At 41.0% G+C, this 23601-nt stretch overlaps 1 protein-coding gene across 1 annotated transcript in view; it reads right to left on the minus strand.

The window, feature by feature from the left end:
• LOC145395854 (roundabout homolog 1-like) overlaps positions 1-23601 on the minus strand; it is a 742719-nt gene that overhangs the window by 39531 nt on the left and 679587 nt on the right. The window contains exons 13-14 of the mRNA XM_080269381.1: positions 17911-18111; positions 12015-12162 (exon numbers count right to left, since the gene is read on the minus strand). Of these exons, the coding sequence (XP_080125507.1) occupies positions 12015-12162; positions 17911-18111 (349 nt within the window). The remainder of the gene's footprint in view (positions 1-12014; positions 12163-17910; positions 18112-23601) is intronic.

The raw sequence follows: 23601 nt of genomic DNA on the forward strand, positions 1-23601 counted from the left end.
TAGTAATGTGGGTGCTGGAGCTGTGTTAATGCAGGACAACGATCATGGCGTAAGAGCATCCTGTTTGTTATTTCAGTAAGAAGTCTTCTGTTCCTCAAAGTAAAATTATTCTGTTATCGAAAAGGAACTGTTGGCCCTGATCCTGGCCCTGCAGCACTTTTCTGTGTATGCCCCTGCATTTGGACCTACTGTCATTGTATATACTGACCATCACCCACTCAAATTTCTGAATAATTTGAAGATGAAATATCAACAATTGATGCACTGGAGATTGTTCCTTCAGCAGTTTCATTTAGATGTTAGACATATTAAGGGTGCCGTCATCGCTGATTGTTTGTCACGTTCTTAAGAACGAATTTTCCTAGGGGAAAATTCCTTCTTAGGTGTAGGCGTGTTACGGGTGTGGGAATTTATGTTTTCTGTATATTATGTATGGTGTGTGCGTGTTACCAGGGTGTGTGTGTGTACTTGTTTTCGCTTCCGCATTTATTAAGTCTTAGTTGATTTTGTTTGCCCTCTCTCGCTGCAGGTGTGACTGAAATAATTTGTAATCAGTCTTTGGTCGAGCTTGAACTGGCACGACATAGGAATTTGTATTCATCAATGATATTTGTAACGTCTGCAATGTGGGGAAGAGATGAGTTTGCTTAGTTCTTTTGTATATGTTTTTCGTCTGCCCTAGCTGCGAGTTAGTGCGTGCTCACCACTGCGGGGATATATAAGCCAAGAGATTTTGGATAGAGAGACAATTATTTGTGGCTTGACGTCGAGAGAGGGTGTTTATGTGGAGAAGAGAGGGAGGAGAGGCAGTTTTGTGTGTTGTATAATATATTTTCTGTACATCTTTCTTTCACTTCGTATCAGCATCCTATTTGCAAGTATTATTATTATTATTATTATTATTACTGTATTTTTAGTATTATTATTTTTATTATTTGTGGCAACTGAGTGCAGTTTAGTTATCTTTTTGTATGACTTTATTTCTTTCGTTAGGCTAGTTTATTCCCAGATTTTAGTGTGATTATTCATGGTATATATTATCAGGTTGATTGTTTTTTTTTTTTTTCCCTCATTCTTTTGTTTATTTATTATCTCATTGTAAATATTGTAAATATTGTTAGTTTGTATTAGGTATATTTTTTATTGTGTTTATTTTGCCCTTACTAACGTCAGCTAATTTTATTTACTTGCGGACCTGCGTTGCGAGATTGGAGTTTGTATTTTGTCACTAAACCATTTGATTATTTCACTCTCTTTTTTTTTTTTTTTCTCTCAGTTTTAACGCAGTCATATTGTTATCTTGTGTTGCCTACTCCCATCTCGTAACAATATATATATATATATCTGTCTGTCTGTCTCTCTCTCTCTCTCTCTATATATATATATATACCTATCAATCTATCTGTCTGTCTCTCTATTGTAGAATAACGATTATGAACATAATGTCATCGAAGAGGTAAACAAACTGTATCGGAGCATATAATCTTTCGAATCATCAATAAAACGCAGTGTGGTTAATTACAGCATGAACTTGACATTAAAACTTTTCAATAATACTTTTACCTAAGTGCCTATTAAAAAATATTTGTAAATTAAACTCATTTTAATTATTTTGATGGAAAATACACTGTCGAAAAAGTATTGAACCAAACGTTCGGGGATGAACACTGCTCATGTGACCATTACAGCCTTCAAAGGACGAATTTGGCACATATACTGCGCACTATAATGTACAATGAGCACCAGTTATTTAATAGACAATTGCTGAAAACATCCAGAAAGGAATATATAAAAGCATCAACAGACTCAACAAAAGTGTAAAGGAAAGTATAGTGGAGCAAACACTATTTCGGTGTCATTGGTAAAGCGAGCAGCTTCAGTATGTGTGAATCTACTTCATTTTATGTCGTTACTAAAACTTCAGTAACCTATAATGACAACAGTGGTCTTGAATGCAAGCTGTTTGCATAATCATTCAGTCTCACACAACTGGTAAACCAGCCAACCAGATTAGGACCCATCTCTTGGAACTCTCCTGACAAATAGGCCAGATCAATACAGGATACAGGCACTGTTACCACTAGGATACTCTTACCACAATCCTATCAAAGCCTCATTCGTCATTTGTCCCAAACCAGTCATGGTGACCAGATGGCACTTTGACAGGGCAGTGTGGGATGTATTTACAAATTATGTAGCTGTTATTCCATTTCAACTCGTCTTCCCTACCGGAAAAAGGACATGGCGCAGATTGCGACATGGAATCTAAGGGGTGAGAATGATGAGGTTAAAGAGAAAGAGATTGACCAGGTGCTTGAGCATGCAAAAGTGGACATACGTGGATCAACTGAGGTTAAATGGTGAGGTGAGAGTGTGAGAGAGTGGGAGTATGGATGCAGTATATGCGCTGCAGTAGGTGAGAATGAGACGGCAAAAGAGGGTATATATATTGTTGTGTGCAAGAGATGGAAGGAGAATATAAGAGCATATGGATGAATTGGTTCAAGAATTCTGTGGGTAAGATTGAATGTGGGAATACTAACGTGGGCGACTGTGTGTGTGCATGAGCCAATGCAAGATTGCAAGCAAAGTGAAAAAAAAGAGTTCTGAGCTCATGTGGAAGTGTGCAGAGCTGGGCACCCAAACGAAAATTCACTTCAGCAAACGCAAATCCACAGACTCAAACCATTACCTTCCACAAATGCAAATTCCCAAACTTCTTTGTGGTTTCGCAAATGCAAACACAAATTCAAACCATTTGTATCCTTTCCAGTACCACAACATTACTTTCATTTTATTCTGGATGCCATTAGGGGATTTTATGTTTAGAATGATATTTATTCATAATCAAAGGGTTAAACATCATCACTAGTTACTCATCCACTACAATATATCTTTATTTATTCTGAGTAACAATAGGTGACTTTATGAAGTTTGGAAATTGTCTGTATTGCTGAATGGGATATATAATTTTATATTTATAGTAAAACTAAAATATATATTTTAAATATTAATATCTTAGTATATTAGATTGTTATTACTACAAACCAAGGATAAATCATTCACTAATGCAGATACATGAAATGAATTATTAAAATTCCATGCTCACACTTGACAAGTTAACACACCAGTCCACCCTTATTCCTCGGCTCTAACCTCCTCAGTCCTCACTCATCAGTCACAGTCAGACTCCTCCAACAACTGAAACAACTCCATCTTGAGCAGGTCGATGTTGCCCTTCATAAAAACAAACCGCTAAAAGTTCTCAGAAATCAGACTGGTTTGCCGGTAGGTTTGTGTTTGCTAAAGTACTTCCGCAAAAGCAAGACCACAAATTTGCGTCAAATTTGTTGCAACGGCAAATCTGCAAACGAAATCACACTTCCACAATTGCGGAATATGTGGTTTGCGGAAGTGATTGCGGAAATGCCCAACTCTGGAAGTGTGCATGGAAAACTTTGAGGGGAAGCATAGAGTGTTTTTAATTGGAGATATGAATGGAAAAGTAGGGAATGTGAAGGTGGATGGCGTATTTAGTGAGTGCAGTGTGCCTGCAGAAATGGATAAGAATGGCAGTGCTCTATCGGACATTTGTTCTGGGAGGAGGTGGGTGATAGCCAATACCCTCTTTTGGCACAAAATGATCCACACATATACTTGGTGAGTAATGAGAAGGGTGAGTGGTGAACTGAATGAATGGATGCCATTGATTATTTATATGTGTGCGGAAGACAGAATGAGAAAGCATGTAATGGATACAAAAGCATACAAAGGTTGGGGGAGTGGACTTTCTGATCACCACTTGGTGGTGGTGAAAGTCAATGTTCAAGTGCAGAGGAGGAATAGGATGAGGAAGGACAAGAGGAAGTAGTCCATACAAGGAGGGTAGAAAGGTTGCAAGAGGATGGAAAAAAGGCAGAACATAAGAGAGAATTGGAGGAGTGATTGGGCAAGTATGGTTTGGAGCAATCTGTGATGGTGGAAAGTGTGTGCAAGATTTTCACAGAAGAAATCTATGCAGCATGTGAAGTGGCGTGTGAGGTAAGGAGAAAACAAAAGGGGGTGAAAGAAACAACATAGTGGAATGAACAGGTGAGGCAAGCTGGGGTGCAATAGAAGAAAGCATATAATGAGTGGATGAGAAGCAGAGGCATGGAGGAAGTTGAGAGATGGATGAGAGAGTTATATGTAGAGAGGAAGAGAGAGATGAAAAGATTAGTAAGAGAAAGAAGAGTGGATGAGGAATTTCGAAGGAATTTTGAGTGTAAAGTAGAGGGAATGTAAGACAATGTTCTGGAAGAGGTAAAGAGAGTTAGACAGAGTGATAAAGAAGGTAGTAAGGGAGTGAAAGATAAAATTGGTAGATTAAAGGTGCAGAGAGAAGAAAAAGTGAGCAGCTAGTGAGAATACTTTAAGGAATTGTAAACACAAAGAATGAAAGTAATGCGAGTATAAGTGGCTGGGGAATGGCTGGGAGAAGGTGGGCGATGAGAAGGGAGGAAGAGATCTGGAGGACGGAAGTAGTGGGACCACTGAAGAAAGTCAAAATGGGGGAAAGCCCCAGGAATTGATGTTTGGTGAAATGATGAACCATAAGGTGAGATAGTAGTAGAATGGATATGGAAGATGTGCCGATTGGTCTGGAAGGAAGGTAGAGTCCTGGAGGATTGGAAGTCAGGTAAAATCATTCCCCTGCACAAAGGAAATGAGGAAAAAAAAGTGTGTGGTAATCAAAGGAGAATTTGTGTTCTTAGTGTAATACGAAAAGTATATCGTAGGATACCTACTGACAGAGTTTGGGAAATAACAGGAATCAGTTGGAGAAGAACAGGGAGGTTTTTAGGAAGGGAAGAGGTTGTATAGATTGGAAATTCATCCTCAGGTGTTTAGTGGAAAAGTTTCTAGAGATGGGAGCTATATGCTGCCTTCGTGGATTTGGAGAAAGCATATAACTGAGTGGATTGACAAGGAATGTGGAAAATATTAAGACTATATGGAGTAAATGGGAAGTTGCTGAATACCGTGAATAGTATATACGAGGATGGTAAGGCTGCAGTGCTTGTAGATAGTGAACCGAATGAATTTTTATATCTGAATGTTGGCTTGTAATAGGGATGTGTCATGCCTTCACGGTTGTTCAGTCTGTATATGGATAGGGTTATAAGAGATACAAGGTAAAGCTGTGGATGTTGGAGCTGCCCTAGTGAGAGAGGCCAGCGTTTGGAAACTTAACGCATTGTTGTTTGCAGATGATACTGTATTGTTCAGTGATGACGAAGGGGAACTGCAAGGCCTAGTGAATGAGTTTGGAGAGTGTGTAAGAAACGGTATCTTAATCTGAATGTAGGGAAGAGCAAAGTTATGGTCTTCGAGGGAAATGAAGTCAGTGAATGACAATGAGGCTGGATGATGAGGAAATGGAGAATGTGAGTGCATTTTAAGTACTTGGGTAGTGTGATAACTAAGGATGGAAGCTTGAAGAATGAAGTGCTTGAAAGGGTACAACAAGGAAGAAAGGCTGCTGCTTCTTTGAAAGCAATGATAAGAAATAGGGAGGTGAGCATGGAAGGAAAAAAAGTCACTGCATGATAGTATTGTGATACCAACTCTAATGTATGGAAGTGAAGCTTGTACCTTGTTGGAAGGAGACATGTCAAGAGTGAGAGCAGTGTAAATGAGTTATCTGAGAGAAGCATGTGAAGTTACATGGAGAGACAGACCGGCAAGTGAGGAAAAGATGAAGTGTTGTGGTGTTCATGTGGAAGTGATAGAAAGCATCAGGAAAAATAAACTGAGGTGGTTTGGCCTTGTGGAGAGGATGAAGAGCGAGAGACTTACGTGGACAGTGTATATGAGTGAGGTGGTGGTGGGGGGATAGAGAGGGAGAGGCCAAGGATGAGATGGAAGGATGGAGTGGAGAGGTATATGAGAGATGGGGATATAAGCTGGAGGAAGGGTAGCGAAATGGCAGGGGACAGAGAGACATGGAGGCGATTTGTTTTTGGCCACTGCTTATGGGATTCAGGCGTCTCGCAATATTTTTCTCACTGTGTCTGACTCTGGTCAAAGCTTCAGGGCCTATCCTCAAGGCCCAGTAGTCCTCTTACATCTCCACATGTCACCACTTCGGCGCTAACACCCACCTTCCATATTGAATACATGCTAAGGCTGTCTCATACAGGACTGGTGTCTTGGTATTAGTAGGACTGTTTTTACGACATGTCAGCGGGTCTTCTGGTAGATCAGTAAAGTCTACTTTTCATGAAATTCAAATAAATTAACTGTTCCCTTCCCCAGCGGGGATTGGAACTGGGGTCCATTAGGACTGCAGGCCACCTCTCTACTGGCTGAACCACCGCCTCCCCGAAATAGATTGAGACAGAGTTAGATATTTCATGGCTGTCTTTCATCACTTTTACCCAGTCCCACATTAACCCTTTAACTGCGGGCATTGTTTTGACCCGACTGCCCCCCCCCCCCGCGGGGGTTCCAGCCAAAATGTAAACAAACTTTAAACCCTTATAACTCTGCACAGAATAAATCTAGAGCGAAAAATAAGGTACCATTAGAAAGTACTAACCTTCGGCTTTGCAATGATGTAGGTTTCATCATTTCGTTGGCTATCACTGGATGGGCAGTGCCATTAGAAGTGAGCGATCTAAAATCACTATTTTTCGCTCACACACCATTACCCAATGCCAACCTCATTCTGATAATAATACTATAAACATATATGAACACTGTACATACGATAAACACCCACTCTGTGTTCACTGAGGCAGGTAAAAGGCACTGTCACATCAGCGCTGTTGTCACTCACAAAGCTGGACAGATACTGATGCGTGTTTGGTCAGGGGTGGGGTGGAGGTCCCGGTGGGTGGGAGGTGGGGGCCCGGGGGGAGGGAGGAGGGAGGTGGGGGTCGTCTGGAGTGAAAGAACTTAATAGCTACTCTCCCTTGAAACAATTGGTGCCCGGAAAAACGCGCGGTATTCAAAATATTCACAAACATTTCGGAATGACACCTGCGGTTTGGTCCAGTTTTTGCAATGTCATTCTGGAATGACACCCGCAGTTAAGGGGTTAATTACTTAGCAAAAGTTGGTATGGAAATGTTTATACCCAGTCAACAATATACTAAGTGATCGGACTTCCCAAAATGATTTGACTGAATCTATGCCAGAGTATCAAAATGAAATTCTATTGCTTATGTTACTTAACCCATTGTGTCCCGTCGACATATGGGTACGTCGCAACGTTTTGTCACAGCTAGACCTATCGAAGTACTGGTACATCGCACAATTGCAAGGTTCATAATTTGCACAATTTTCAATTTTCGCCTGTGATTTGTGGTACGTATACACGGGACACCTTCCTCTACAAGGTGCCAGGCAGGGACAATGCCTTACCCTGCATGACCTCCCCTCTCCCCACAAGCCATTGTCTCGGCTATTCACTCGTTACCAGTGACCTGGCCAATAAAGACATTCAGGGCCAGAGTGATTCCCCAGTTGATGACAATGTGGAGGACAAAGTTTACCTAGCATTAGAGGAAGAAACAGTCAGAAATGATGATCATATAATGTCACCAAAAAGGGTCAGGTAGGTTGATGTGTTAGTGTGTGAAACAATGCTTACATTGCCTATATTGCTGTTTGAAAACCAATATACTCTCATTCTACATATAAATTAGTACCAAATATATAAATGCCGTTTATGAGTGGTGTGGAATAGTTACCCTCCCATAGAACTCGTTTTCTTTGGAGCCAGCCTGATAGAAAACCCAGTAAGGTAAGGGGTACTCCTACCTGTATCGAGTATTTTAAACCTCAGGTGAGCGATTTCTCTATGAATTTTCGATGTTTCTCACCAAAAGTGGAGGTTTGAGCCAATTTTTTTTTTTTTTTTCCAAAATTGGTCGGGATTGGGGTGAGTCAGTGGTGGAAAATTGGTCGGGACGTGACGGGTTAAAGCCAAAAACTACTGAATCCCTCAGTAACTTCAGAATTGCTAAAAAACCATGCAGAAGCAGTAATAGATCGCGAAAAATAACAATTCCTTCACAACCAAGCATTCAAACTAGTAAATAATCCTAATGAAAATACAATATTCTGGTCAGCTCTCAGTTCCTTCAATAGTAACATTAATAAGTCATTACCCATTCCCCAACTAAAATCATCAGATGGAAACTCTGTACATGACCTTGTGGAAATCCTAACAAGACTTCCAAGACGTATGCCTGAAATTATGTCTTGAAGGAAGCTATTCAAAATATTCCTCTAGAACTTTACACTCACAATATTGCTCCATTAAAGATACAGACTAAATACATAAACTCTACCTCAGACAGTTTAGCAACCAACAAAGCTCCAGGTCCAGATGGAATTCCTCCAATAGTTTTGAAAATGTTCCCAGGAATTGCTTCTGTTCTAGAAAAAATGATTCAGTCTATGCATATGTACTTTTTCATTCCCAGATTCCTGGATAGAAGCAAATGTCCACCCAAATCCAAAGAAAGAAAGTCCCTTTGCTCCCAATGATTACAGACCCATAGCTATCACAACTCAAGGAAAACTGTTTGAGATTGTCATTAACCCCTACACCGCGGGCATGTTTACCGATGTTTTGCGTGTGCCGCGGGGTTATTCGGGCTCCGACAGACTCTCAAAAAATATTTGCCAAAAATCAGTTATTAGTCCTAGAATATTAAAATTATATATGCTTATGGCACATACCTTCAGCTTTCTCCTGGAATGTTTGTTGAGCCTTCGTCAGTTACCGTAGGACTTGTGGAGACCTCTGAAGTTGGATAACGAAGTCTCCACTTTACACTTCCCGACAACCCGTAATATGATTACCACAGCCAGATATTAACACTATAAACACTACTCTATAATTTTCAAGTAGTTTGGGATTCCATACTCCAAAAGAAAACCCACTGTGAAAGCAATGAAAATTACGAGCGCATCTGACCGTCGCACTGGCACTAGTTCGCTCTTGGTACTCTGTCATTTATTCTTCATAAAACCCCTCACACTATATATTTCTATTACTATATAACACTTGTATATATCTACAGTCTTTATCCATAAGTTTCCTTCAGTAGTATTAGTTTATTGTCACTGTAGGGATTCAATTTCTTTCAGTAAAATACGTAGCATTCACTTTCTCGTCCTGTATACTAGCATTGAGAGTGAATTTCACTTTCATCTTCATTCTCATAACTCATAGCATTCAGACATGCTAGAGTGAAACTTTCACTTTCATTACTCCTAGGGTATATACTCGTATTCTTATAATACTACTCATTTACATTTCTATTTACATTCTCTATTTTATTTACGTTATTTACATTTCTATTTTATTTACACTGTGTTATGCACTGTCACTTGAAGTAACTTATAAAACTATTTTCCATTGTTCACGTATATTTACATTCATTACTTTCACTTGCTGTTTACACATTATTTACAATTCCACTTGCACTGTTTTACTCAATAGAAAGATCGTAGTCACTCTTTTATCAATTGTCAGCCCTTTACCTCTTTCCACACGAGGTTTAGTAGGGGATAAAGGTCACAGGGCCCTTTGCATGGGGGTGAAAAAGTCCCTGAAGTCACCAAGAAGAAACATACGTACCCCTACTTCGGAAGATGAGAGTAAACTGATAACGGAGGGCCGGGGTAGAGGCCTACTTAGGGGATATTCAGTGCTACCAATGTTAGCTCTTGAAACAGCTATGTCTAGCACTGAAATGATTGGCAGGAAATCTAGACAGTACATTATAAATTAGGTAGTTCCAGGTGAATGTAAATATCATTTAGGCTTCTCCCTTCCCTCCTTACATGTATATTTATTACGAAAATAGATTATACGGCATATTTCAAGGGGAAAAAACAGCGAAAATTAGCGAATGAGTGCACGTGAGGTTTTGTCAGGTGATAATTAGCCAATTCCAGGTGTATGACACTCTCACTTACCTTATTTCTTTCTTGTATATATTATTTGGTATAAGAATAGGACATAGGGCTTATTTCAATGGATGAAATCAGTGAAAAATTCCAGGGAAGATTTACTTAGCGTAGCACGGCCGGGCAGGCGAGAGGATAGGGTAATGGAGGGGGGGTAGGGAGGGGAGTCAAGAACGGGGAGAAATGGCTAAATTGTCAACAATGGATGGGAGTACAGATGAGATTAGGAGTGCTGACTAGTGTTGGACATTGGAAGTACTGATAGATGATACAAGCCCCCACTTGGAAGCCTGGGTGAATTCAAAATAACACAGAATCACAAAAGCGACGCCCCGCGGTATGATCCCTTGCTCCCAAGCGTCACGAAAGTGACGCCCCGTGGTTAAGGGGTTAATATAGGACGATGTTAAGCATCTTGAATCGAACAACTTCGTGACAAACAATAATGTTTTCACCATGAAAGATCCACTATTGATACACTGAATCTCATTACTCATACAAACCTTCAGTCAACTGACCAACATGGAGCAATCCATGCAGTAGCTTTTGATATCTCTAAATCTTTTGACAGGTTGTGGCAACATTCCCTGTTATCTAAACTCCCTTGCTACGGCCTACCGTCTTCCATCCCACTGATTTCCTCATGTCTTGGAAACAGAAAGATAAGAGTAAGGGCAGATGATTAATATTCTAAATTTCACTCAGTTAATACTGGTGTGTCCCTAGGATCAGTCCTGGCTCCAACCCTGTTCCTCATTCTTATTAATGATCTCTTGTCTATCACCTACAATTCCATTCAGTCATATGCAGATGACTCAGTGCTTCACAATTCCTTCAGACTTAAAGAAATATTCACAAAGTTTGATGTCTCTGACTCCCAACTCAGCACAGCATTTTTCACAAATCAAGACTTATCTAATATCACTGAATGGGGACAAAGTAACACTATCTTGTTTAATGTTAGGATAACCAAATGTATTCAGTTTACTAACAGACATATATTGCCTGATTCTTATATTACCTTCATTACAATCAACAGTACTCTCTCAAAAAGTATTGGCATTTTTTAATGTTTCACGTAACGATACCCTCGGTTGGACCCTCATGTTAGATTACCTACTAAAACTGTCCCAAAGAAACTTAAACTGGTATACAGAATCCGTATCTTCTTCACTAACGAGCAGTTACTTATACTAGTAATTTACAAGACTTTTGTGGACTCTCAGCTCGATTATTCTGCCCTTGTTGAGTGGATATGGAAAGGTTGCCCTAAATCAACTGGACAAAATTTAAAACAATGCTATAAGAATAATTATTGATCCAGCAGTTACAAATAAACTACCTTCCCTACAAGTAAGATAGAAAATTGCTTGCCTTGCATTCTTTTATAGATAATCTTATGGTAAATGCTTAGACACTTACCATAAGATTATCAAGGGGAAAACGTGGAGAGGTGGCATCCACTGTGCCACGTCTCCACGTTTCCTCCATGCTACACGGGCATCTGGCAGTGTTCATAACTTGACTGTCACACTGCCATATTGCAGAACTTCTTCCTATCAAAATTCCCTTAATCCCTGAACTGTTTCTTTTTGAAGCTCAGTTTCCTAGGTTATTCCCCCACTCAAAAAAAAAAAAAAAAAAAAAACTCAACTTCGGAAGTTCAAGTTCAACTGTTTTAGACTGTTCATGAATGAAGACACCTGTAACCTGGTGTATGGATTTTTTTTTTCTTCCTCTGTTCATCTTCTCGTATTAAAAAAAAAAAAGTCGCCCTTGCTCTAAATGTCAGGACTAGGTAGCTTATTCCTGGGCTTCTACAATCCTGATTGGGTATAAATGGATTCGATGATAGGGGAATGGAAATGTCTGGGAAATGTTGCACACACACACACACACACACACACACACACACACACACACACACACACACACACACCATTATATAATTCCCTACTTCTTGTATGTCTATCTCAGTCAATACCGTCCTTCTGGTGCTTGTCTCAACCAATTTTGTCCCATAAAGTCTCCAAAACCACACTGACCTCCGACGTGTCCAAGCGCCTTGTTCCTGGCGTGTCTCCTGTACAGCAGCAGGGTGGCCACAGCGACAAGCAGGAGGCAAAACACGGCTGCTCCTATTAGCGCGATCACCCACACCTCATCCTCCAGTGGGCCCAGGGACGTGCCAGACTGTGGGGGCATGGAGAGGGAGGAAAGTTTTAGGTACAGCAGGTCACACACCTCACCCTCCAGCAGGCCCAGGGATGTCCCAGACTGTGGAGACAAGGAGAGGGAGGAAGGTTATGTGTGTTATAAATCACCCACACCTTGCCTTCCAGCAGGACCAGGTACATGCCAGACTTTGGGGGCAGGGAGAGGGAGGGAGGGTTAGGTACACTTATTCATAAAGGAAAAGATCCCCTAGGAGAGCAGGTGGTGGATATTGTGACCTGTCCTTTCTCGTATAGTTAGGTGATAATGAGATATAGAACACAGGTGTGTTTCGGAGTAAATACAATGTGATTTCGTTGTTTCTGGCAGATCAGACTTTCCAGACCATATCTTCGTTTCATGCCACTTGTAGCCCTGCAGGAAAATTTTGTATGAACAAAATATCAAAATGGCTGATATTAAAACTAAAAGCATTGCTAAATTTTGGCTCAGAAACCTGATTCTGGTGGCAAACCCAACATTTTCCAGGCCAAGGAATCAGTTCTTGCACACAGATGAGCAATGTCTGTGCTCTGGTATCAGGAATTTCACATTACAACCACATGTTATTCATAAAGTGAAACGTACAATTGGCCTCAGTTAGAAAATCATGTATATTTGAGTCCAAAGAATCCATGGATACTAATTGATAATACATTTTATTCATACAGATACTGAACAGCCATTCTGTAGCTCTTCCGCATTGCCACACTAGGTGGCAGAAGTAGTTCTTGGGCACAGCTCTAAACTGCTGAATATAGGGTCTCTGCTTCTGGGCACAAAAGCACTGCATGTTGGAGGGTGTTAGCGTCAGTGAGTGGATGTTTATTGCTGAGTGTTCACGATATAGATGCTGCTTAAATGTGCTAACTGGTGCTGACAACTTCCTGTCTCCAAATTTGCACAATCAGAAATGGAACGTTGAGAAAACTGTTTTATGAGCACACATCTGAGACTTCATTAACTAGGTGGAACATGATGGTATTGTTTAAACAGAAACTCACCTCTCTTTGGATGAAATTAGGAGAGACAAAAAATTACTAGACTCCGAGGCCGTTGCACTGCCCATTCCAATAAAGTAACCAGTCGTCACGGAGTCAATAAAAAAATCCTGATGGAATATTTATGGGTTTACATATTACATTCTGGTGGCAGTGAGGTCAAAAGCATGCCTTGTCTTGAATCAGACAGAAGCTGTGTACCATCTACTATCAAGACTGTCTGATGTTAAATACAGAAGCCGTCTACCATCTACTATGAAACCTGTCTACTGTCAAATACAGTAGCTGTCTTCTATCTGTAACCAAGCCTGTCTGTCACCAGGCCTGTCTCTTATCCCAACCATGATTCTGCTGATTATCAAACCTCCAGTGACCTGGTGACCTGCAGCTCGCCCTTTTCTCACCCCCTGCCTCGCGCCAGTTGTCAACAAGACTGCAACGTTGTCACCGAGCCAGTGTTTCAACTCACCCACCAGCATCACCTCACCGCCTCACCAACATCTCGCATCTACTGCATATTTCACATCGTATGCAGAATAATTTGGAAGGACTTTTAACCATTCAGTGACAAGTTTGCCTATAATCTCTGGACCAGTAATCCTTATACATTTTTTCTCTTACATGCTTTAATTACTGTACTTAGAACAATTTCCCCAGAACATCTCTCATACTCCTGATTTTCTTTACTATATCATCCATATAGGTGTAGCAGAGAGGAACAGAGGAAGAGTTTGAATGTAATGGAGATGAGGTGCCTGAGGAGTATGTGTGGAGTGATGCGAATGGACTGAGAAATGATGAAGTGAGAAGAACTGGAGTTATGCGGGAGATGGCTGAACGAGTTGAAAAGAGAGTGTTGCGATGGACTGGGCATATGGAGAGAATGGATGAAGAACGATTGGTGAAAAAGATAACTGGATCTGATGTGAGAAGTGTAAGGCTGAGAGGAAGACCACGAATAGGATGGACGGACAATGTGAAGAGTGCATTAGATGCGAGAGAGATATCTGTAGGGCCAGGAAGGGTGGCTGCGCATGATAGGGATGACTGGAGAGAATTTCTGAATGAATAAAATGGTGATGCGGCCCCGAAAGGATATTCTTCCGCATTTGGTGTGATCAGCTGATCAGGTCTGGTGGTGGTAAGGGGATAGGTCCATTATGATGTGGCAGGGGTAAACCAGCTCTGTTGTCGGGCCCTGCTGTGGATGTCGCTGATTAAACTGTGCAGCTGACCCTCATGCGGTGAGGTGCAGTGAGGATCGATCTGTCCCTTCTCCCCTTGGGAGTAAGATACGAGTAAATTGTGTGTGTGTGTGTGTGTGTGTGTGTGTGTGTGTGTGTGTGTGTGTGTGTGTGTGTGTGTGTGTGTGTGTGTGTGTGTGTGTGTGTGTGTGTGTGTGTGTGTGTGTGTGTGTGTGTGTGTGTGGATGAGTAAATTGGTAGTGTGTCGTCCTGTCTCGGCAACCCCTCTTTTTCGGGGGGAAAGCAGCCTAGGTATATAGATAGATAAACTGACATATTCAGCCATATGGACACCTCATTTGTAAATATATATCAAGACCTTTCTTTGTTAACTTTTACAGCACTTAATAATTTATTTTTGGCAAGAATATTTTCTCTTGACTTGTATTCACTTTCCATAGTAATTTCATTGTCTATCTATCTATCTCTTTATCTACTGCAAGACGCCTAAATCCCGTAAGGGGTGGCCACAAACAAATTGCCTCCATGTCGCCCTGTCCAACGCCATTTCACTGCTCTACTTCTAGCTCACACTCCCCTTTCTCATATACCAGTATATCTCCACTCCATCCCTCCATCTCATCCTCGGCCTCCTCCTCCCTCTCCCTCCCTCCACCTCACTTGCATACATTCTCCTCTTTAGTCTCTCGTTCTCCATCCTCTCCACATGGCCAAACCACCTAAACGTATTTCTCCTAACGCGTTCTGTCACCTTCACATCCACACCACAATGCTCCTTCACTTCCTCATTCGTCAGTCTGTCTCTCCACGTAACTCCACATGCTCCTCTCAAATAATTCATTTCCACTGCTCTCACTCTTGATTTGTGTCCTTCCAACAAGGCCCAAGCTTCACTTCCATACGTTAGGGTTGGTACCACAATACTGTCATGTAGCGACTTTTTTACTTCCATACTCACATCCCTGTTCCTTATCACTGATTTCAAAGAACCATTAACCTTTCTTCCATGTAGTACACTTTCAAGCATTCCATCCTAACTCATCACACTACCCAAGTACTTAAACGTACTCACATTTTCCATTTCCACCTCATCTAGCCTCACTGTACATTTAGTGGCTTCATTTCTCACGAAGACCATAACTTTACTCTTCCCTACATTCACCTTTAGTTTATGTTTCTTACACACTCTCCCAAACTCATTTACCAAGCCTTGCAGTTCCCCTTCATCTTCACTTACGTGGAGTACAATTTTCATCGTACTTATTTTGTTTCCCATTCCAACTTATTTCTTCATGACATTTGCTTACTTTAGGAAGTTTAGTTTACTTGAAAATTACGCACATTCTTCCGGAGATGAAGTACAGTCAACTTCCACCCAGACTGAGCTATCTCATGGCAATCTTACTTGTTTGAGAAACGGAAAGACTTATTCGCGGGAAATAATTCTATCAGCTGAGTCATAAATACTTACCTCTGTTGCTTCAACTAATTCTTCCAATGAAAATTTTTCATACCCTACCCCCAATTCATCACACATGAAATGTCTTCTATTAATTTCTACTTCTATATCATGTCCAGACGCATCTTATTTATCCAGGGGGAGACAAATGTGAGTGAGAGGATGTTTGCTGCTAAGTTTTCACGATTCAGATGCTGCTTGAATGCGCCTAATTTGCACGCTCAGGAAGGGAACACTGAAAGACTGTTTTATGTGTACACAGTCCAGAATTCCATAACTCAGCATAACGTGATGGCACTGGTTAAATGGAAGCTCACTTACCTCTGAATGAAATTAGGAGAGACAGGAATTAACTAGACTCCGAAAGTGTATCACTGCCCTCTTCCAATAAAATACCTAGTCATCGTAAGGAGTCTTAAAAAAAAAAAAAAAAAAAAAAAAAAAAAAAAAAACGAATTCCTGATGGTATATGTACGGACTTACATGTTACATTTGGCCAATTATCTCATTCCTTCTCATGCTGCTCTGGCCTCGGTTTAACCAGTTTGTTCATACAAGCAAATCTAATGCAATTTAATTTCACCATTTTTTTTTTCAAGGTTGCTGTATATACTGCCATGAGTCACGAAAAGATAAAGAGTGAGAATGTTAGTGATGGACATGAAAACAGAAATTAAAAAGTTTGAAAGAGACAGACAGGGGAATACAGGAATGAGGAAGTTATGGCAGGAGGGAGACATATAATAACAGCACCATAAACGTCGTCCCCCACACTCGCCTCTCACTGGTTACACGGAAGTGCTAGAATGAAGGAGGATCGATGGAGTGAAGAGGGAGGGACAGCCATCAAGGAATGAGATACAGGTATCATGAGAGGAGAGAGAATCAAGGAAAGGGGGCGGAATATTTTGGAAGGAGGGAGTAGGGAAGCAGAACAGATCAAGGAAGGGAGGACAAACATTAATGAAGGAACTGAGGAACAATGGACCCACAATGGACACACAGAGCACAAAGAAGGACAGGTACAACAAGCACTGTGCAGGGGGAAAAACATGAACCACTTCATTCTGATGAATTACCGTTAGTTTTTTCAATATTTTTTGTTTCAGTCTACCAAACAACTATTATACAAGTAGCAACGAAGTTGACGAGATAATGGAGGGTCAGAGCGTGGAAGGAAGGATAAATATTGAGGAAGGGACGGTGGGAGATATAAAGGAATAGAGGAATTATAGATAGCAGTGGGGTGCCAAACACCACTGATGGTGGGATACACACTCCAGTGGTGGGAAGGAAGGACAGGTATATAAGCGTAGGCATGGCTCTCCGTCTGACCGGCAAGGCTGTAGACAACGGTATTCAGAGATAGATGGGATATCGAGTACTGCGTAACGTGAGGAAGCGATATTTAGCCAATCCTTATGTTACTTTGAGATCACGGGTGTATGGATGGTCTGTGCTGTTGTATTTGATCAACAGGCTTCAAAATTTTGACCTAAATTAACTTGTTCAGTCACGTGCTGTAATACACTCTACAAAATAAGCTCAGCATCAGTTCATCTTGAGCAAAAAGATATTCTAGATGCACTGGTATAGAACGTATACATTACCAATATTTTTCTTCACACTAGAAATTGCAAAAAAAAGGATGCTGAAATATAATACAGTTAAGCAAGCATGTGTCGTGGCAGACTGTTTCCGTATATAACTGTGTTTCTGCGTTAAACAGAGAGGGAATACTATCAAACTGAGACTTGTGAAAAGCAGGGTGACCAATCCGTGTTAATGATTATTCTTGCTCTTAAAAGGCATATTGGTCCGTGTGATACCTTTCATGCTGACATCTTTGAGGAATATTTGCCCCATGTGATACGTTTCAAGGCTAAGAAACTACAGCAAGAGATTCCATATAATTCTGCCTTAATAAGAAATATTTGTGATTGCTGATATTCAAATTTTCGTTCAACCACTTACACCAGCGTGGGATGAAAGGTAGCAAGGAATATTCCCTCATCCTAGTAGTACGATGACCACCATCACTACTACCACCACTACTACTGACCTTGGTGAGGGGATGGAGGAGGACAGGGTCGACGTGGAGAGAGAGGGGAGGAGAGAAGGGTCCCCTCCCAGCTGGCGTTAATGCGGCCACGGTGACGTGGTAGGAGTGGCCGAGGGTGAGGTTGGTCACTCGCAGGGACCGCACAGAGCCAGGCACCCCACGGGACAGGAACACCCACCCTGATTCCGACACTATCTCAAGCTGAGGGTTGGAAGGGTAGTGAACAGCATGATAATATAACCATAACATTACATAACACCATATCTCACTGCAACTCCAACACTATCTCAAACTGGGAGTTGGAATGGTAGCAAATACCATGACAATATAACCATAACACGACATAAGCCACCCAGACTCAAACACTGTCCCAAGCTAGGGGTAAGAGTGATAGTGAATAACATAACAATCTAACCATATCATGACTTAACCCCCCTTGGCTCTAACACTATCTTTTTTGGGTGGTCACTGATGAATACCATGATATTTTAACATAACCTGTTCTAACTCCCAGACTCTTTCAAGTTGGGGTTTGGAAATGGTAAAGAATAACATAACATTATAACCATAATATCACTTAAAACATAACACACCCCAACTCTGACACCACCTACAGCTGAGTGGAGTAGTGAAGAGTTGTCATGAACATCATAATGGAATCACCCCTTTATTACACTGCAAGGGCAAAATACAGGGTGCACATAGATTGTGTGGACACTGATTCTTTAGAGAAAGGTAATGGAACAATGAACATTTAGAATTCATTAGTATCTCTTAAAGAAATTATCAGGTTTTGTGCAATATTAAATTGTATAAAATACTTGCACTGTCATCCAGTAGTAGTTAAGTAGACAGTGTGGTAGTCACACTCGATCTCAGTGGACGTGTCTGTAAGTGTTCCCAAGATGGATGGAAAGCTCATGACAGGGAGAGTTGCCGATCCCATTTCATCAGCCCTCGGAACTAGCTTCTGACCATCCCCCTCTGCTGAACTTTTTTAGTGTTTCAATAACAATATAAGTTCCTCTGTCAACACCAAACTCCATGCACATTACACTCTACACTAACTATTCAAAAGTAAAAAAAAAAAAAATGGCATCTCTTCACGATGCCTTGGAGTCCCCAGGAGGTGGGGACCATCAAAACCCCCACCATCCGCCCCTCTCGCGGTGAAGAGCATGCGAGATGTTTGAAACCACTGTCTGACTTACTTCTCCATTTCCTCACTATTTGTGGTCTTTCCTCTAACTTTCTCTCTGTTGAATACCACCTCTCCTCTAAACCTCACCGTCTTATCCTCATGGAGACTCAACTGTTTGAGGCAGCTGATAGCAAACCCATCTCTGTATCTTCCTACTTTCTCTATATTCATTTAAGAGCCAAAAGTGGATGTTGTGTATATGAATGCAACATCATGTCTTGCTCTTGTGTTCCTGAACTTCAATCTTCTGAATTCTCTACTCTCTGGCTTTGGCTTTCTTGTCATTCTCTGACCAAATATCTGTGCTGTTTACTTATCTCCTAATTCTACCCACTATGAAAAATTCTTCGACCATCTAAGATGGAACACATCCTATCAATTTTTCCTTTCTCAGAAGTCTCCCTTCAAGGAGATTTCAATGTTCACCGCCACCTTTGGCTCTCCTCTCCATTCACTGATCCACCTGGTGAACAAGCCTACATCTTTTTTAATGCTTAGCGACCTAGAGCAGCTTATACAGCACCCTACCCATATCTCTGAACCTTGGAGAGAGTTCCAACATACTTTACCTCTTTCTTACAACTAATCCTTCAGCTTATGTTGTTAATTTTTCTCTCCATTGGGCTCCTTCGATCACAACCTCATCACCTTAACCTGCCCCATCGTTCTAGTCAGGCCTGTGGACCCTCCCATGAAGTGGTGGCTGTGGCACTTTGTAGCTGCCGATTGGGAGGCCCTCAGTCAGTACATCGTTGATTTTCCCTGGAGTGATTATTGTTTCCATGGCCAAGAGCCAACCGAGTGTCCCTTGCACATTTCGGAGGATATTCCCTCAGGCATGGAAGCATTCCTTCCTTTCTCATATCCTGTGACTAATGCCAGAAAAAACTTGCTTTAATGACGCTTATTCTAAGGCTGTCCGCAACAAGGAGATGGCCTACAAAAAGTACCAGAGCCAACCCACCCTTGAATCTCATCTCTTCTATGTTTCTGCCTGGAATCATGCTAAGTCTCTTATTCGCTCTGCTTAAAATAGTATTCGTAGTCAGTGCTCTGAACTCTGCAACTCAAATTCTCCTTGTTCCTTCTGGCACATTGACAAAATCCTTTCTAACATCTTTACCTCATCATCCCTACCTCCTCTTTCCTGTTCTAATGGCTGTGTAACTATTTCTTCCACTGATAAAGCAGAATTCTTTGCTCAAACTTTCTCATTCAAATCCACCTCAGGCAATGCCTGTGCTGTTCCTCCATCACTTCCCCCCCCCACTGACTTCCTCACGCCTGATATTAAAATTTCCTCAATTGGTGTATTTTCTGCCATCACCGGACTCAGTACAAACAAGTCGTATGGGCCTGATGGATTCCTTCCTGTTGTCAAAAGAACTGTGGTTCTGTAATAACACCCTGCCTTGGTAAACTCTTTTGCCTTTGTCTATCAACCTGTACCCTTCCTTCTTGCTGAAAGTTTACACTCAGTCAGCCAGTCCCAAAGAAAAGTGACCATTCCCAGCCCTCTAACTATCGCCCAGTTGCTATAACATCCTGTGTTTCAAAAGTTTTCGAGTCTGTTCTTAACAAAAAAAAAAAATAATCATCATCTTTCCTAACACAAGCTTCTGTCTGACCGTCAGTATGGGCTCTGCCAGGGATGCTCCACTGGCGATCTTCTAATCTGCATTTCAGACTCCTGGTTATCCTCTTTTCGGGGCATTGGTGAAAGCCTTGCCATTGCACTTGACATCTCAAAGAATTCGATCAAGTTTGGCATAAATTTTTAATTTCAAAACTGCCCACTCATGATTTCCTTCCTTCGATCTGTGCCTTCATCTCTAGCTTCCTTTCTGGTCTTTCTATAGCTGCTGTTGTAGACAGCCACCATTCTTCTGCTAGAGCTATCAATAGTGATGTTCCTCAGGCTCTGTCCTATCACCAACTCTCTTCCTTTCATACATGAATGACCTTCTATGCTGTACATCTAACCCTATCTAATCATACGCTGATGACTCCACCCTTCACCTTTTCATTCACTTGCCGCAGCATCCGTCGCAGCAGTTACTTCAAAACACCAGAGATGACGGTACGGCACACACAATGTCTGACTTGGTTCATGTATTTCATTATGGTAAAAGTAATCTCGTTTTGAATGCATCAAAAACTCAGTTCTTACATCTCTCAACCTGATATAATCTTCTGCAGGAGTATCCTCTAATTTTTAACAATATCCATCTCAGTTCTGCATCATCTTTAAACATATTCTTGTTTTTATTCTCTCGGGATTAATCTTGAAAAGAACGTATTACCTCTCTTGAAAAATCTCCTTCCAAGAGATCAGGTGATCTAAGCCGACTTTGTGCCTTCTTTACCCCTGCATAGCTGTTGACTTTATACACGGATTTTATTCACCCCTGTGTAGAGTACAACTTTCACGCGTGGGAAGGCTCCCCAGCATACAGCTTTGGTCAGCAAGGAGTAATCACAAGCTTTTCATCTCATTAACTCTCCTCCTCTTACTGGCTTCTTTCAACCTCTGTCTCTTCTCCATCTCTTTTCTTATCTCTTTTCTATCGCTACGTCAATGGTCACTGCTCCTCTGAACTGTCTGGTTGCATCGCTCCACCACTACGACGGGGGTGCAGCACCCGTCTGGCAATAAATTCTCATACCTTTTCTGTCCAAATCTCTAATGCAAGAGTTAACCATTACTCCCGGTCCTTCAGTGTTGCAACAGATCTCTTGAACTGACTCCCTCTGTCTATATTTCCTGCTGCCTATGATCTCCAGTCTTTCAAACCCAGTGCATCCAAGCATCGTTAAATGACCTGATGTTGAATTTGGCTCTTTGATATTTTGTTTTTATTTCTTGGAGGGAACAGTTTGTGGACATATGGCCTTTGATTCCTTCTTCTTTGCATTAAAAAAAATGTTATAATGACACCACAAGACAAGGCACAATGTGTAGAATGTTATACTGTAATCTGTTTTCCCCATATACCTATGTTCCCTTCTTGAACCTATTTTCCCTCCATGGACCTATTTTCCCTCCATTGACCCATATTCCACCATGCACCGATTTTCCTTGGAAACCTATTTTTTCTCCTCTGTGGACCTGTTTTCCTCCTCAGTTGTATACTTCCCATGGACCACTAATATCATACAGCTTTTACTTAAAGTTAAAAACTAGTGAATCTCTCAGTCACTTAAAAATTGCTAGAAACCATGTAAAAACAGTAATAAATCCCGCCAAATCAAACTTCCTTCACAACTAAACATCCAAACTTGTAAATTTTCCTAACGGCAATAGAAATTTCTGGTCACCTTTCGCTCTTTCAATAACAACTTTAACAAGTCGTCACCCATTCCCCCACTAAAAATCTTCATATGGAAAAACTAAACGGCACTTGTGGAACTGCTGACAAGCTTGTCAGTACGCTTACCAGAAATCCTGCTTTTGAGGAAGTCAGTCAGAATGGTCCTGAACTAGAACTAGACTATCCTATAATTTTTCCATTAAAGATAATGACTACCTACGTAAAATCCATCCTAGACAATTTACCAACCAACAAAGCTCTAGGCACAGATGGAATTTCTCCAATAGTTCTAATAATTCTTCCCCAGAACTTGCTGCTGTTCCAAAGAAAGGAAGTTTCTCTGATCCCTCTGATTACAGACCCGGAGCTATTACATCTTCTCTTGGTAAAGCATTTAAGATTGTCATTAATAAGCATATTGTTAAATATCCTGAATCTAACAGTTTACCTGGTGACAGTAATGTTTTCACCACGAATGATCCACTGTTGATATACTGAATCTCATATCTCATACAGTCCTTCAGTCAATTGACGAACATGGAGAAACCCATGCAGTAGTCCTTGATATCTCTAAATTTTTTGACAGACTGTGGCACCTTTCCCTGTTATCCAAACTCTTTTGTTTCAGCCTATCATCTATCATCTCATCGATTTCCTCATATCTCGGAAACAGAAAGATGATAATAATAAAGGCAGATGATGTATTTTATAATTTTCACTCAGTACTAGTGTGCCACAAGGGTCACTCATGGCTTCAACCCTGTTACTCATTCTTATTAATGATCTCTTGTCCATCACCCATAACCCCATCCAGTCATATGCAGATGGCTCAGTGCTTCACAGTTCCCTCACCGTTAGACAATCACAAAGTTTGACATATCTAACTCTCAGTTTAGCACAGCAGTTTCCACAGATCAAGACTTACCTATGATCTCTGAATGGGGACAATATATCTTTGTCTCATTCAAGGCTAGGAAAATTTAAAATATCCATTATACCAATAGACACACATTGCCTGATTCCTACATTACCTTCAGTGTAACCAATATTGCTATCTCTAAAAGTATTGAAATTATCTGTGTCTTTCTCTACAATACCCTCAGTTGGACTTCTCATGTCAGATCACATGCTAAAGGCGCCTCAAAGAAACATTGATTATTGTGCAGAATCATAACCTCA

Source organism: Coenobita brevimanus, chromosome 4 (assembly GCF_032717465.1).
Source record: "Coenobita brevimanus isolate Jiangsu-jjx chromosome 4, ASM3271746v2, whole genome shotgun sequence".
NCBI lineage: Eukaryota > Metazoa > Arthropoda > Malacostraca > Decapoda > Coenobitidae > Coenobita > Coenobita brevimanus.